The sequence below is a fragment of the Schistocerca serialis genome, unplaced genomic scaffold (genome assembly GCF_023864345.2).
Source record: "Schistocerca serialis cubense isolate TAMUIC-IGC-003099 unplaced genomic scaffold, iqSchSeri2.2 HiC_scaffold_1400, whole genome shotgun sequence".
In the NCBI taxonomy this organism is placed as follows: Eukaryota; Metazoa; Arthropoda; class Insecta; order Orthoptera; family Acrididae; genus Schistocerca; species Schistocerca serialis.
In genome coordinates, this window is record NW_026047626.1 from 1,649,026 (window position 1) to 1,666,148 (window position 17,123).

At 41.1% G+C, this 17,123-nt stretch overlaps 1 protein-coding gene across 3 annotated transcripts in view; it reads left to right on the forward strand.

The window, feature by feature from the left end:
- The window catches only part of LOC126442675 (uncharacterized), a 96,550-nt gene that overhangs the window by 74,169 nt on the left and 5,258 nt on the right, over positions 1-17,123 (forward strand). For 2 of the 3 annotated variants that reach the window (XM_050090728.1, XM_050090727.1), the window contains 2 exons: positions 5,256-5,405; positions 6,485-6,634. In XM_050090728.1, the coding sequence (XP_049946685.1) occupies positions 5,256-5,405; positions 6,485-6,634 (300 nt within the window). The remainder of the gene's footprint in view (positions 1-5,255; positions 5,406-6,484; positions 6,635-17,123) is intronic. The other variant, XM_050090729.1, reaches the window with a different exon arrangement.

Genomic DNA, 17,123 nt, shown 5'->3' on the forward strand with positions numbered 1-17,123 from the left:
TGTTAACATTGAGAAAAGTATGGGTTGTCAGCTGCAGGGGCACACTGTTAGGAGTCTTGAGGGCACTGTGTGTTCAGACACACTTGTAGCCTGCACCGTCTGTCGCGTTCTACCAGTCTGCCTCGCCTACAACATTCGTGATATGTAATGAGGGATGGCCACCCAATCCCATGACGTCTGGACATAGTTTGACCTTGGTTTCGCCACATGTCGAAGGCACTCATCATAGCGCTCCTCGAACACTCAACAAGTCGTGCATTCCGAAATGCTCGTGATGAGCGTTCAGGTCATCATAAAAATCCCTCCTTCAAACTGAGACATATAGCATACCTTCCCCATCTACAGATGTACAGCACATTTGCTGATCCTACATCGACTGTGAGTGCGTCTGACTAGCAGTCATTCCTCGTGAAGTGACGCTGCTATTGCCAGTACACGTTTAATCGATGATAGGCAGGTGATCATAATGTTCTGGCTAATGAGTCTCTGTTATTTATTAATTGCAATGATCGCTGTTCCACCTGAGAGGGTATTGAGAAAATGACATAAATAAATAAATAAACCAATAAATGAATCTCTGAACCAAAGTGCAGGGTAACACATTGCTGATAAAAGACCATTATTTGGTCTCAGATGGTAGGCAGGGTTGTAAAGGGGTCACTGCGAGCCCAATATGCAATATGGCATTCTTCCCTTGTCTTGACCAGACGTGACAGACTGTAACCTTGACAACGATAAAGCCTGCCCTCGTGGTCATGTGCAACTCAACACTGCTACATTGTAACATCTAAATGCCCCAAAATCGTATTGCTGCACAATTAGACCAGCCACACAACTGGAGATCAAGAGTGGAGCAGCTTCCAAATTATGTCAGCTGCAGATAACACATGCGCAGAAAGTGTCTCTGTGTCCTTCACAAGTATCACACAACATCTGACACTGTTCACTGGCATTATATGAACGTGCTGTGGTGTCCAGTCTACCAGTCATGGAGATTTGAAACCTTGATCAGTTACACTGCAGCTGATGGCGTGTTTGTGTAAGAAACCAGAATGACATCTCACCGCTTTTTCGGTATGCTTCAATTTATCTGTCACATATCGAATTATATATTCTGAAACAGTGATTTGTAACAGTACACTTGTTTCAAACGGTGTCTTCACTCTTCTTTGGATTCACAGACTGAATAGCGTTCGGTTTTGAATTTGAATGTGACACCTTTTATTTCACAGATAAGAGAGACATCAGAAACTACCGACCTGTCTCACTGCTTCTATCATTTACCTACATTTTTTAGAAGGTGATGTATTGTAGAAGATTATCTCACCTTGGCAACAATAATATTGTCATCAAATCACAGTTTGCCTTTCAGAAGGGATGCTGTACTTAGAATGCCATTTAAATGTTCACACACCAGATAGTACAAGTATTAAATAGCAAAACAGCACAGGTGGGTATTTTCTGTGACCTATCCAAGGCATTTGATGGTGTAAACCATAATACACTGCTAGATAAATTTTGTAGGGTTGATGGTGTAGTCAACCAATGGATCTTATCATATCTAACCATAAGGTTGCAAAAAGCTGTATTTAGTAGTAAGTCAACCAACAGAATTCAGGGACATAATTCTGACTGGGTGGAAATCACATATGGGGTTCCCCAAGGCTCAATCTTATGTCCAATACTGTTTCTCATATATGTTAATGATCTACCGTCTAATGTACAGCAAGGAGAATTAGTTCTTTTTGCAGATGACAGCAGTACAGTTATCACTCTCAGTATTATTACAGAACTGGAAGAAATGGTAAACAAAGTTCTCAGAAGTATCATAGGTTGGTTTTCTGCAAATTGTCTCACCCTGAATTTCACAAAGACACATTATATACAGTTCTGCAGCTCTGGTGGGTACTGCATCAGTGATAAGTGTAACACATGGTGGTGAAGTAATACATAGGGTGGAAATTTTTAAAATTCTTAGGTGTCCATATTGATGAGAATTTTTATTGGAAAAACATAAATTTGGGGACTCCTAAAAAAACTTAGTTGAGCTACATTTGCACTTAGAATCATAGCAAATTTAGAAATGTAAATGGAATAATGTTCTGGGGTAATTCATCTTTAAGAAAGAAGGTCCTCATTGCCAAAAAACGAGTTTTAACAATAATATGTCGCACTCACACGCGATCGTCTTGTAGCCATCTGATTAAGGAGTTGGGCCTACTGACTACTGCTTCACAGTAAATTTATTCCTTCATGAAGCTTGTTGTAAACAATCTACTACAGTTCAAACGGAGCCATGAGGTACATGATTACAATAATAGAAGAAAAAATTACATTAATTACTAAACATTAATATTTTCTTTAGGTTGCCATTAAGGTTTGAACAAAAAATTTTGACCACTTACCCTGTGATATAGAATGTCTAACAGACAGTATGGTAAAATTTGGAAATAAATTGAAAAAGTTTCTGCTTGAGAACTCCTCCTACTCTGTAGAATACTTTCTATGTTTGAAATGTGTAAAAGGTTATGGGTGGGAATTGATAACTCAATCTGTATTCCTTGTTACCATTTTGGGGAAAAGAATAGTAATTGTATGGTGATGTTTAGAGTACAAATGTATAAATTAACTGGCAATTTGAATCAAAAATGACTCATTTCACGACATGACGATCTATCGTGCAATTTGATGCATGGAACATGAAAGTAAGTAACAAGTATTTCTTTCTATTCACCGTGAGTGGGCAAAATTCACTTAAACGTCTGAAAATTTGGTAACTGGTCTTCTATCGCACCTCATTCGTTTCATATTATGCAACATTTATCAACGACATTCTACCTTGTAGACATACTGTATTTGGCTATTTTGTCACCTCCTTGTGAGGCATTAAAATACCAAAATACAGAAAAAAACTCGCAGTGCAGCTATTACTCGGTAATGGTGTACGAGCACTCTGTCTAAGACTCGAGGAAGTCAAACGACTTGTTGGAACAGTAAGTGATAAGAATTAATCCCTACACGTTATATGACTATTTCTAGTACTCATAGATAAACTTTTTCATTATACCATAAATACCTTACGCCTCAGTTGTCTTTGATGGCGAGTAGCGAGCGGCGAGACGGATATGACGTCCCTTGTGACAGTAGTCTGCTTGGCAAAGGAGCAGTTCTGCGCTTTCGAGTTTCTCTCGCTGTACACAGACATATAGGTCGACTCCAGTTTTCGTCGCAGCATTCGCCTCACCCAGTGGTGACCCCCAATGCAGCCACCGGGCTGTCTGCCGTTTATCCAGGGGGCGACGCGACGCCTGGGGCGGCTGGCGACTTAGTCTGTCGTCATCCTGGCCCCAGGGCACAACTGGCGCCATTCACCATGTCATCTCACGTCACGCGAGCGTTGCGGTCCTTGTGTTGTTTTGGGCCATCTATAATGTTCGGAAGCGACATCCCACAGACTAACAACCTTGCACAACATCCTATCACTGTCATAATTCATCTCCTTCTTGATTTATATCCCATTTCTTCGTGTTCTGGGATTATTTTCTCATGATTCTGACAGACAACAGCGGCGAAAGAACCCAAAGAGATTTTTAGATACCTGTCTCCGATTTCTTCCCCCTATAGTCCGATTCCTGTCTCCTAGGTGGGTAGGAAGTCAAAAATTTTTAAAAAGAAATCGACTTTTCGAAAATATGTCTGTTTTGTAGAGTACATCTTTCTGAATAGTTTGATGTATGAAACAAATATATTTCAGTGATTATAAGGCACACTATTTGGTCCTATGTGTACCAAGATGAAGCGCTACACCCCTTACCACAGACGTCTGCTGTCATACATACGCGTATTTCACTGTGTAGAATTCGAATGTTTGTATTTGCGCTAGAGATGGACATACTTGTAACAAAGGACTATTGACATAGAAGAAATTTCTTGATGGCGGCACTCAAACCCCAATGGAAGCTTTAATGAATGTGCATGGAAAAGATTGCCAAAAACCAATTTTTGTGTGGAAGAGATGCACTTGGAGTTGGTGTTTATGATGCAGTTACATGCTTTAATGACGGTGTGCAAAGCTGGATATGTATTTTAGAGAAAATGGGAATCAAGGGCAAAGCGAACTGCATCAAAGCTTTATATGCGATAAACATTGAGCGTGTAGCGAAAGCACATAAATCATTTTTGGAAGTGGAGGAATGTGGTAAAGACGAAAACTGATTTACAAAGTGGAAAAAAACCTCTTTATGGTGCTGGACAGTTCTAAAAGATGCCAAATGCTGCCAGAAACTTTAATGGCCATTTTCTGCAAAACACAAATTTCTGTTCATAGGTACATGTAACATCCAAAATAAATATCCCATTCCTTTTCCAACGTGGTATCTTTATTAAACACCAACCCCTTAATGCAAAACTCTAGAATTTTCCATCTCTATTGAAAACTGTGGTAAAGTTTGAGATAATTAACTATAACATTTGAGTTTTTTTTTCTAAACATGAAGTTTAAAATGTAACAGGTCAATTATTTTCTTGTAAATTAAATAGAATCTAGAATTTCATACACCTTTATGTATGGATTGTATGCTGTGCAAAATTAATCGAAGAATCTCTCTTACTTATGAAGAAATGTGTACCTATAGAAAAAAATTCGGCCAATAGTAAGTGAAAAAATTATAAAGTTTCACACGTAAAAAAAATTTATTTCGTTATGTTTTTGAACTTCCACTGCTATGATTGTGAATCCTGGTCATGCTGACAAAAATTCTATGAATTTATTTGTAAAAATATAGACAGTAGAATTTAGTATCTTGTGGTGCCTCTTCCGCTCCAAGTCGGTCCGTTTGACGTCCACCCCCCTTAACATACGAGCTACAAACACCATCTCATGACGGTAGTACCACATTAAGTGCATTTAAGGGTTACTGTCATTCAAATTTCTTTGTGATTTATGCTGTTGTCTAATGAAATTATGTTGACCAATGGGTGTTGTAAGCACAGTTGTTGAGCTTTGTACACATCTTACATTTATTTTGTACCAAATATTGTGTAATATTCTAGGCTACAGGTATGAGAAAACGGGGAGAAGGAAGATGTATGATTACCTGAATGCTGTCAATCGTCTTACGTGGGCCACTACTGTCGTTGGCAGTGTGTGTTCTATTATCTGTGTGTGGACAGTACCTCAGCTGTACCGTCTGTGGTAATCTTCCAACTGGACTCGATGTGGAAACCCTTTTGGAAGCAGTGTTCCTCCTGTGCAGCACGCCAAGCGCTGGAGAGAGCAGGACCGGCCCCTCCTCGCAGCCGCACAGTGGCCACAGCGACGACGGCCGGAGGCCAGCCACAGCTGTGCCTTCCACCTCTCCCCAGACGACTCCACAGCCTGATGACGCCGCCGTCTCTCTCCTGCGGTGAGTTCAGTAACTGTGTTCAGACAAACTTGTAGCCTGCCCAGTCTACAACGTTAGAGATATGTAATGAGGGTTGGCCGCCCAACCCCATGACATCTGTACATAGTTTCACCTTGGTTTCGTCACATGACGAAGGCACTCACCACAGCGCTCCTCGAACACTCAACAAGTCGTGTATTCCGAAATGCTCGTGATGAGCGTCCAGGTCATCACAGACTTCCCTAATTCAAAGTCAGACATTAGCATACCTTCCCCGTATATAAATGGACAGAACATTCACTGATTCTACATAGACTGTACATGCGTCTAACTAGCAGCCATTCCTCGTGAAATGACGCCGCTATTGCCAGTACACGTTTAATCGATGATTATTCATACACCTTTAAATATGGATAGTATGCTGTGCCAAATTTAACGAGGAATCTCGCTTACTTATGAAGAAAAGTGTACCTATAGCAAAAAATGCAGTCAGTAGTAAGTGAAATAATTATGAAATTTCACTTGTAAAAAAATTTATTTCGTTATGTTTTTGAACTTCCATTGCTATGATTGTGAATCCTGGTCATGTTGACAAAATTCTATGAATTTATTTGTAAAAATATAGGCAGTAGAAATTAGTGTCTTGTGGTGCCTCTTCTGCTCCAAGTCAGCCCGTTTTACGTCCAGCCCCCCTTAACACACGAGCTGCAAACACCATCTCATGACGACAGTACCACAAGTGCATTGATGGGGTACTGTCTTTCAAATTTCTCTGTGATTATGCTGTTGTCTATTGAATCTATGTTGACCAATGGTTGTTGTAATCACAATTGTTGAGCTTTGTACAAATCTTATATTTACGCTTTATTTTGTACCAAATATTGTGTAATATGGTAGGCTACAAGTATGAGAAAATGAGGAGAAGGAGTATGTATGATTACCTGAATGCTGTCATTCTTCTTACGTGGGCCACTACTGTCGTTGGCAGCGTGTGTTCTATTATCTGTGTGTGGACAGTACCTCAGCTGTACCGTCTGTGGTAATCTGCCCACTGGACTCGACGTGGAAACCCTTTTGGAAGTAGTGTTCCTTCTGTGCAGCACGCCAAGCGCTGTAGAGAGCAGCACCGGCCCCTCCTCGCAGCCGCACAGTGGCCACAGCGACGACTGCTGGAGGCCAGCCACAGCTGCGCCCCCCACCTCTCCCCAGACGACTCCCCAGCCTGATGACGTCGCCATCTCTCTTCTGCGGTGAGTTCAGCCACTTAACGTGTAGACTGTCCACAATCACAGGGCGACATGTTGGGCAGTTAGCCAAGTGATAAAGTCAAGAAATCGAATGTCGCTATTTTTCGTTTTTGACGAAGCAGAAGTTGTAGGTCTCGTATAAAGTTTTTCCTTTCATTAATTGTGACGTTCGACGAGGCAAGGATATAAGGGGATCTATACACCCTTCTACAGATTAGTTGCATGACTCGTTTTCAGTTCCTAACACAGCTCACTTGTGTAAGATAACACTAAATATTTCCCCAAAAATAACGACTGTGCTGGTGTGTTGGGAGCAATTTCAGTTTTCAGCGAAAACTCTGTCTAGTAATCTCGCAGAAAGCCCTAAGATATTCTGGTAATACCTTAAGCACACTAGTGGAAAGAAGCAGTCAATAACCTTCACTGTGTGATAACAATGGTGAAGTCACTGGTGACAGTGCCACTAAAGCTTAGTTATTATACATAGTTTTCCAAAACGCCTTGACCAAATAAGAAGAAATAAGTATTCCTGAATTCCTATCAAGAATAACTTCAAAGTGAGAAACATATAAGCAGATATCCTTGGTGTAGCAAAGTAGCTTAAATCACTTAATAAAGGCAGGGCCTCCGGTCCAGATTGTACATCTGTCAAGTTTCTTTCAGTATATGCTGTCATAAATCTTCCATATTTAGCAATTATATACATCAACTCGCTCACAGAAATATCCGCACCTAAAGACTGGAAAATTGCTCTTGTCACACCAATACTCAAACAGGGAAATAGGAGTAATCCGTTGAATTACTGGCCCATATCACTAACGTCGATTTCCAGTAGAGTTTTGGAACATATGCTGTCTGAACATTATGAATTACCTCGGAAAAAAAAACGATTTATTGACACATTATCAGCAAGGGCTTAGAAAATACCGTTCCTGTGGAACACAACTAGGTCTTTAAACTTGTGAAGTAATTAGTGCTACCGACAGGGGATGTCAAAATGATTCCATATTTTTAGATTTACAGAAGCCTTTCGACACATTTCCTCAAAAGCGTCTCCTAGCTAAACTGCGTGACTATTGAATATTGCCTCAGCTGCGCGACTGAATTCATGATGACTGTCAGAGAGACATTAAGTAAAGCAGATGTAATATCGGGCGTTCCCCAAGGAATTGTTATAGGCCCTCTGTCGTTCCTGATCTATATTAACGACGTAGGAGAAAATATGGGTAGCCCTCTTAGATTGTTTGCAGATGGTGCTGTCATATACCGTCTTGCAAAATGATTTAGATGCGACATCGGTATGGTGCGAAAAGTGGCAATTGACCCTGAACAAAGAAAAGTATAAAGTTTTTCACACGAGTACTAAAAGAAATCGACAAAATTTCGATTACGCGATAATTCACACAAACCTGAAGGCTATAAATTCAATTAAATACTTAGGGATTACAATTACAAATAACCTACAATGGAACGATCACGTAGATATTGTTGTGGGTAGAGTAAACGAAAGACTGCGAATCATTCGCAGAACACTTATAAGGTGGAACAGGTCTGTTAAAGAGGCTGCTTACACTACGCTTTTCCGCCCTATTCTGGAGCACTGCTGTGCCGTTTGGGATCCGCATCAGGTGGGACTGACGGATGACATCGAAAAAGTTTAAAGAAGGGCAGCTCATTTTTTATTACCGCGAAGTAGTGGAGATAGGGCCACGGACATGATTCGTGAATTGTATTGGCGATCATTAAAACAAACGCGTTTTTCGTTGCGACAGGATCTTATCATTAAATTCAACTACCAGTTTCCTCCTCCGATTGTGAAAACATTCTGTTGGCACCCACCTAAATAGCGAGAAATAATCACCACGATAAAATAAGAGATCTCAGGCCTCGCACAGAAAAATTTAAGAGCTTGTTGTTCCCGTACTCTGTTCGAGAGCGGAACGGTAGAGACACAGCTGGATGGTGGTTCAGTGAACCTTCCGCCAGGCACTTTATTGTGAATAGCAAAGTACTCACGTAGACATGGATGTAGATGGTTTCCTATCTTATGAATTAACTATGAGGGAAGAACCCTTAACTTGGATTTCCACGATTATTCTCCCAACGGTATGATGAGAAATTCTCTCACAGGGTGTGTTGTAACACCGCAGCTGAGGGAGCGGAATCAGTTGAGATCCGTGGCTTATATCCTACTGTGAAAGACGTTTGTGACAACGTCTAGTGGCAGTTTTTGGAAATCATTCGTGGCAACAACTGCTTCAACGAAAGTGGAAGTCGGACCTGTCGGTGTCCTACTGATAAAGGCGGCCATTTTAGATCAAGGAAAATTTTGTCAATCCTCTTGTGTGGGCATGGTTGAGTGGAGATGGACACAGTAGCCATATGTCGCCAGGTGTAAAACCTTCTGTAGCTCAGGGAGTTTCACAGGCGAACTGACAGAAATTTTCCTTTTTATTCATCACAGATCAGTTTCAGTGTAGTTTCGTCGTGACTTCACTTTTCTTATTTAAAATCATAGAGCTATAGTGGTAGTCACCGATATTTGACTGACGCTTTGTAAAATAATCCTGTCTGATAGTGAACTGATATTGTTGCAGGACACATTTCAGTTGATGCTTGAATTCTACAGGCCTAAAAGTTGCAATTCAACATGCCTTTACAATTAATGAGAGCAGAATCCAACAAGTTATTTGACAGTAGATGAGTCTGACCTTACCAAGTATTTTAACAATGAGAATGGGATCAGTAATGTTTCAGTGGGCTTATGAAAACATATTCTCTCCCAGTGATGGTTGGTTGGTTGGTTTTGGGGAAGGAGACCAGACAGCGTGGTCATCGGTCTCATCGGATTAGGGAAGGATGGGGAATGAAGTCGGCCGTGCCCTTTCAGAGGAACCATCCCGGCATTTGCCTGGAGTGATTTAGGGAAATCACGGAAAACCTAAATCAGGATGGCCGGTCGCGGGATTGAACCGTCGTCCTCCCGAATGCGAGTCCAGTGTCTAACCTCTCCCAGTGATTCAAGGATTTCGGGCTTTAATTACCTTTTATGATCAGCCACAGATGTACAATGTCTTACATTTAATGTTTGCACCAAATTGAGAAAATACTTCTCAGAGTACTTTTCCCAGTATAAAAGCTTTATGCACACAGGCAGTCAACAAAACTTCATCCATGGGTCTGATAATATAGAAAGATACAGAGAATGTACGCTGAAATTTTATAAGATAGAGAGCCTGATAGGTATTTACCCAATTTGTTGTATACAAATAGCATCAGCCATTTGACATATGAAGACAACCAACGAGAAGTAAGTGTAGCAGGAAAGACTAAAGATAGAGAGTACAGCGAAGAAGACTATTTAGATGAGCCAGAAACTCATCAATGTAAGATGATGCAGCACAATCAATAATAATTAATGAATATGATGTCAGGCAACGTCTGTAAATTATGTTGTACGTACTAGACATAAAATTGGGAGAAGCTCAGTAGAAAATTGGCAGAAAACAAATTAGAAAATAAATTATTGTTGTTGAACAAGGGACAAGACACGGAAAGGAAAGAATGTTTCAGCATAGAAAGACTGATATAAAAAGAGGAGAGCTGGCTAAAAGGCGACAGAGAAACATCAGCATGAGGAAATAAAATATTAAGAGCAGGAAATGAAACATATTAAGACAATACTCCATAATGGAGTGAAAAGTTTGTTGAGGGAGAGAGTTAAAAAAGCCAGGATGGATAGCAGATCGTGCGTAACATGGTAGTAATGTGAATAACAATGTACAGTGCGAAAGAGAGCCAACGCTTCCTTTTTTCTTCGGCATCAGACGGCTGTGGTGACTAGTAAGAGGTCCTACATAAATGTAGGCTTTGGAAGACTAAAAGCGACAAATACTTTAAACAAAAATAGTTTACAGTCATAAATACACTGATTTAAAAGAATCACAAAACCAAAAACAAGTTAATATAGAACAGTGGAACGTCTGGAATACATTTGCCAGGGTAACATATTTAGCTGATTAACACTGGAAGATCGCAAGTTAATGTAAGTGCAAGATAAGCCACTGGAAACGTGAAATGCTGGAGCACTGTAAGAAGGGCGAATGCAAGCGTGCAGACATGCATGCATTGTGTTGCTCAAGTATCGGATGTCAGTATTTGAAATGAAGTTCGGTGGCTGAAGCACATGGTTGGCAAGTAAAGGGACGATTAATGCTGTTGATGAATGTTGCCAGAATAATTGTATGATGATGTCCCATATCTACTCTGCTGGAAACAGACCTGATGATTGAGAATGCCAAGAGCCTTGTCAACACTCTATAGAGTATGTTAGGTTACAAGAGCGGTAAGTCAGCGAGCGTTATCCTGTTGAAAAACTTCCCCTGGAATGCTGTTCGTTAATGGCAGTAGAACGGGTCGAATCACCAGATTGAAACAGACAAGGTGTGTGGATAACCATGAGAATGTTCCTGCTATCCCAGATCATAACTCCAGATGTAGGTCCAGTGTGTTAACACACAGAAAGGCTGTGATTTTTTTTTCAGCTGATTTTATCAATAGACTGGGGGCTCTTCGTCTTAGCAGTGTAGACCGTCCAGTAAGTTTTGATGTGGTCTCACTTTTTACAAAAGTCCCTCTTGCGGATTCTTTGACACTGATTGGTAACATGTTTCCTGTTGATATCACTGCTTTGTTCCGGCATGCTCTTTCCTCAACTTATTTTATGTTTAATCAAGAATATTTTGAACAGACTGACGGTGTCGCCATGGGTAGTCCCCTGTCTCTTTTGGTGGTCAACCTTTTTATGGAGGATTTTGAAGAGAGAGCGCTTGAATCAGCTGCCCTGAAACCAACAGCTTTTTGGTGGTATGTGGATGACACTTTCATAGTGTGGCCTCATGGAGAAGATAAATTAATGGAGTTTCTACATCACCTCAACTCCATTCATAGCAACATCCTGTTCACCATCGAAACAGAGAAAGATGGTTGTTGGCCTTTCTTGGATGTCCTGCTTCGAAGGAAGAATGATGGTTCTCTAGGGCATTCGGTTTACCGGAAACCCACTCATACTGATTTGTACCGGCAAGCATCGAATTGCCATCACCCATCGCAAACCATGAGTTTGCTTAAAACACTTGTTCATAGAGCTCTTACTGTCTCAGATAGCTTACCTCAAGAATTCGCCCGTCTAAAGACAGTATTCAATGAAAATGGGTATTCCATCCAGCAGATTAACAGGACACTAACAGTTAAAACTAAGAAGCGGGAAGTGAATAAAGAGGAGAACATGCCGGAACAATCTTTAGTTTTTCTTCCTTTCGTTGGAAACACGTCGTTTAAAATAGCAAGAATCCTCCGAAAATTTCAGGTGAAAGTGGTTTTCCGCCCACCATCGAAGATTGCGGACCTTGTGGGATCAGTTAAGGACAATCTGTTACTACGAAAGGCCGGAATTTACAAGATACCGTGCCAATGTGGTATGGCTTACATAGGTCAAACCACACGCACCGTGCAAGAACGCTGCACTGAACATCGACGTTACACCCCCCTTTAGCAGCCAAGCAAGTCCTCTATTGCTGAACATTGTATTGCTACTGGACTTTAAATGAGTATGAGAAAACAATTATTTTGTCCACAGCAACGTCTTTCTGGGACTCCATTATTAAAGAATCCGTAGAAATGCGACTGGCGGAAAATCTTTTAAACCGTGACAGCGGCTACCAGCTGGACAGTGCATGGAATCCCATCATCTCCACGATTTGCTCAAATAGAAGACGACAGAGTGCGTCGACGGCCGTGGCAAACAGCAACGCAGAGGGCGACTGAGTTCCGCTATTGCACCAGCGAGGGCGCTGCCGGAGGGCAGTGTGGTTCAACTAACAAGTTATCGATGCATGCGCAGAATAGTTACAGTACTCTATATATTGCGGAACGGATGCCGTTTTCGCCAGTCTGCGACGGCTCACCTGAAAATGACTGGCAGGTGGCCAGTTGAAATATCGTGCGAAGTACTGAACGACCAGCTGCAAGCCCGAAATTTGTTTGAACACGCAGAAAGGCTGGTTATAGGCCCCGAAACGGCCTAATCAAAACATGGCCATTACTGCCACCGAGGCTGGTGGTTTGGGATCAGTGAAACGCATGTTACAGGGCATCTGGTTCTGAGTTGTCTTTAAAATAACCCATTTGTAAGAGTTCATTGTGTTACTTGGTGACACCTGCTGCTCAAACTGCTGCTGGAGTTTTATTACAGTGCGCCAGAGTAATACGCAGAACACGATGGCCGTCTGTAACCTAGTCTTCTAGCTGCCGGAATTCTTGTAATCACCGCTGCCAGTAGGCATGTATAGTGGCTACATTACTGTGAAATATTTCTGCATCACGGAAGGAACAACCAGAATCTTGTAACCCTATTACAGACTTCGTTTAATCCCTATGAGATGTTGATGAATGCGTCTTTGTCGTCTCAAAGAAATTTCTGCCCCACATAAACTCACTACGACCAGTCTCAAAATGTAGCTAACGCTCGAGCCTGTTTCAAAAAAATGGTTCAAATGGCTCTGAGCACTATGGGACTCAACTGCTGTGGTCATCAGTCCCCTAGAACTTAGAACTAATTAAACCTAACTAACCTAAGGACATCACACACATCCATGCCCGAGGCAGGATTCGAACTTGCGACCATAGCAGCAGCGCGGCTCCGGACTGGAGCGCCTAGAACCGCACGACCACCGCGTCCGGCGAGCCCGTTACAGCGTATAATTAAAGCAGGCTTCATTTGTTCCCTCACAGTGGTGCTACTAGCGCCACTCTTAAGCGACGTGACTGCCGCGAAAAGTCATCATCATTCAGATGTAGAAACACGCCAACCAACTTTCGTTTGTGTCGCACAGATTTATCTTGGTGCTGCAACCCTTCATTGTATGTACTATTTCGAAAGTAAAAGACGTTGTTAACAATGTTACCAAAATCTCAAAAAGTTCTTTAACGACTTACATCACATTTTTACACGATACTCTAATAAACGTTGGGACAGTGGTCATGAGATCAGGAGCTGCAGGTGACAACATACTGTTAGTAAATGCACTTGCATTGGTCATCTTTTGCCGCAGCCCACTGACGCCAAATTTAGCCGCACTTCCGAACAGATACGTTGGTAGTACCTTCTACATTGATTTCTGCGGTTATTTCACGCAGTGCTGCTTGTCTCTTGCACTGACCAACCTATGTACAGGCCGCTGCTTTAGGTCGTTATCTGAAGGCTCTCAGCCACAGCATTGACCGTGGGACAGATAATGCCTGAAATTTTGTATTCTCGGCACACTCTTGACACTGTGGATCTTGGAATACTGAATTCCCTAACGATTTCCGAAATGTAATGTCTCATGCGTTTAGCTTCAACCACCTTTCGGTGTGAAAAATCTGTTAATTCTCGCTGTGTGGGCATATGGCCACAATCACGTCGGAAACTTTTCACATGAATCACCTGATTACATATGATAGCTCCGCCAATGCACTGCACTTTCATATCTTGTGTACACGATATTACCGCTATCTTCGTATGTGCACATCACTTTTGCACAACTTGTCACCTCGATGTAAGTCATTTAGGAATGACATAAGTACCATGTTCTAGGCAGCCAAGGCTAAATAACTGCAGAAAACTTAAGACAAAACTTTAAACAAACAGTCGTAGGAAGGACTGACACAGAATATAGAAAAGTCAAAACAATAATTACCATGGGAATTCCATTCCCAACGTCAGAAGAGAGAGCCGATAAATGGAAAGTTTACATTGACAGCCTCTATGAAGGAGGAACTTTTCTGATGACATGGAGGAGGAAGCAATCTGTGTTGGCGCGGAAGATATAGAGGATGTACTGTTAGAGGCAATATTTAAAAGAACTCTGGTCGATTTCATAACAAATAAAGCTAAAAGGATACATAAAATTTAATCATGACTATTGAGTTCATAAGGGAAAATGGCACCCAACGACTATCCAAGTTAGAGTGTAGAATCAATGCACCGTTACACTTTCAGAAAAAAATCATCCACATATTTCCAGAGGTAACAAGGGCAGATAATTGTGAAAATAACAGCACAATAGTCTTCGAAAGTCACACATCCGAGCTGCTGATGAGAATGATATAAATAAGAATGGAACAGAAAATTGAGAAACTGTCAGATGACGGTCAGTTTGGTTTTAGGAGAGGTAAAGGCGCCAGAGAGGCAGTTCGAAAGTTGTACTTGATAATTGAAGCAAGTCTGACGAAAAGTCAAAATACAGTCAAAAGTTTTTTTACCTAGAAAAAGCGTTCGACAGTATAAAATTCTGCAGGATCTTTGAAAGTCTTACATAAATGTAAGTAAGTTACAGGGAAAGACAGGTAGGTTACAATATGTACAAGAACGATGAGGGAAGAATACTGGAAAATAAAGAACAAAGTGCTCAGATTAAAAGTGTGTAAGACAGTGTGCAGTCGTTTCTCCTACTATTCAATCTATTCATCGAAGAAGCTATGATGGAAATATAATAAAGGTTCAAGTGTGGGATTCAGATTAACAGTGAAAGGATGTAGAACAAAACATTTGTTGATGACACTGAGATGAGAAAGTGAAGAATTACGGGATCTGTTGAATTGAATGGAGAGTCTGATGAGTAAGGAATATTAATTGAGAATGAACGACGGAAATAATTTTCTAATGAGAAGTAGCAGATATTGTAATCTTTTACATTTAAATTGGTGGTCATGAAGTAGACGATATTAAGGAATTCTGTAAGCAAAATAGTCCATGATATACAAAACAAAAAGGACATAAAAGGCATACTAGCAAAGGCAACATTGGTACAACTAGCCAACATAATTCTACTACTATGAAACAAAGGTCATAATTTGAGGAAGAAATTTATGAGAATATATGTTTAGAGAACTACTTTGTATGATACTGAATCGTAGACAGTGGCAAAACGCCGTGACTGAGGAGACTACGAGCGTCTGAGATGTGGTGCTAGAGAAAAGTGTTGAAAATTAGGTGGACATGTTGGATATGGAATGAGAGGGTACTTTGCAGAATTAGTGACATGGGGAAAGACTAACAAGACGAAGGGGATGTAGAAACTGAAGAGAAAGATTGGTCTACATCCAGGAGTTAATTGAGCACGTAGTGTGTATCTGCTATTTTGAGATGAAGGTTGGTGCAAGAGAGGAATTCGTGGCAGGACACATCAAAGGAATTAGATAACTACTGTCTAAAACAATTTCATTTGACAGATTAATAGAATTTATTTGTACTTAATTGTCTTTAGTTCACAAAGAAAGTTTTACATGTTATTCCTGAGGCTGCAACACACAGTTTGTAACATCAAAATGTAGGTGTTGCTGTCACATGCAAATAACATGGTCCGTTTCTCAGTAGACATTCAGTTACATCGACAGTTTCTGGACACTCATTAGTGAACATTAATAAGGGATGTGTCAAAGTTTCATGTCTATGAAGGCTTCGACTCTGCTGAGGAAACTTTCAGTAATGGGTCTGAACTTCAGTGGAAAAATGAGAACCCATCCTTCCTCAACGTTGGACTCTTCAATCTGCAGCGAAGTCAGCTTCTAACTCATCCCAAAGCAGTTACATTGGATTCAGCTCGGAATTCATGGCAGAATAGTACATTCATGGAATGTCCACAAACACTCAGGTGACAGATAATGATTTGTTACAAGGAGCACTGTCTTGCTAATACAAACAATGATACTGTATTATATGCAGCATATAAAGCTGGAAAACGTGATTCATATGCTGTCGAATTAAGGGTTCTCTTAAGCTCAATAGGGGAATAATAACATAACCATAGATATACCCCATAATGTAACGCCATCTTCTCACTCCTTCATTTTTGGCATTACACAAAATGGCAGGTAATAGTCATCAACCAAAAACAGAACCTTCCATCGGACTGCCACAGGTGGTTCATCTGTCTGGAGCATTCGTTTCCACTCATCCATCGTCCAGAGGCGTCACGCTTTACACCAACCAAGCGTTGCTTAGCACTGTCTGCAGATATTTGTGGCTCATTGAGGGGGGGGGGCTACTCGACCATTTTACCCCCTTCTTTTTACCTCCCTGTGCACAGTCGTTGAGCTGGCTGCAGTGCTTCATGCGATATTTTACAACGACCCTCCATAAAGCTCCATGGTCCCTATTGGTCGGTACATAGATCCACCTCTTCTACCTTCTGCTATGGTTGTTCCTTTGCATTTACACTTCACAAGGGCTACTTTGTAAGGGTCGAAATATTACTGGTACATTTGTTACTCAGGTCCACATTCGAAATTTCTGAACCTCCCTGATGGACACATTCTACTATTTCTGGTTCTCTGCTGACAACACGTGTCTCTGCCTCCTTTTATACTGGCGGATCGTCCTTTCATTATATTTGTTGGTCAGTCACACGTTAGATAGAGGTGTTTAGATAGTTTTGATCCTATTGTGTAG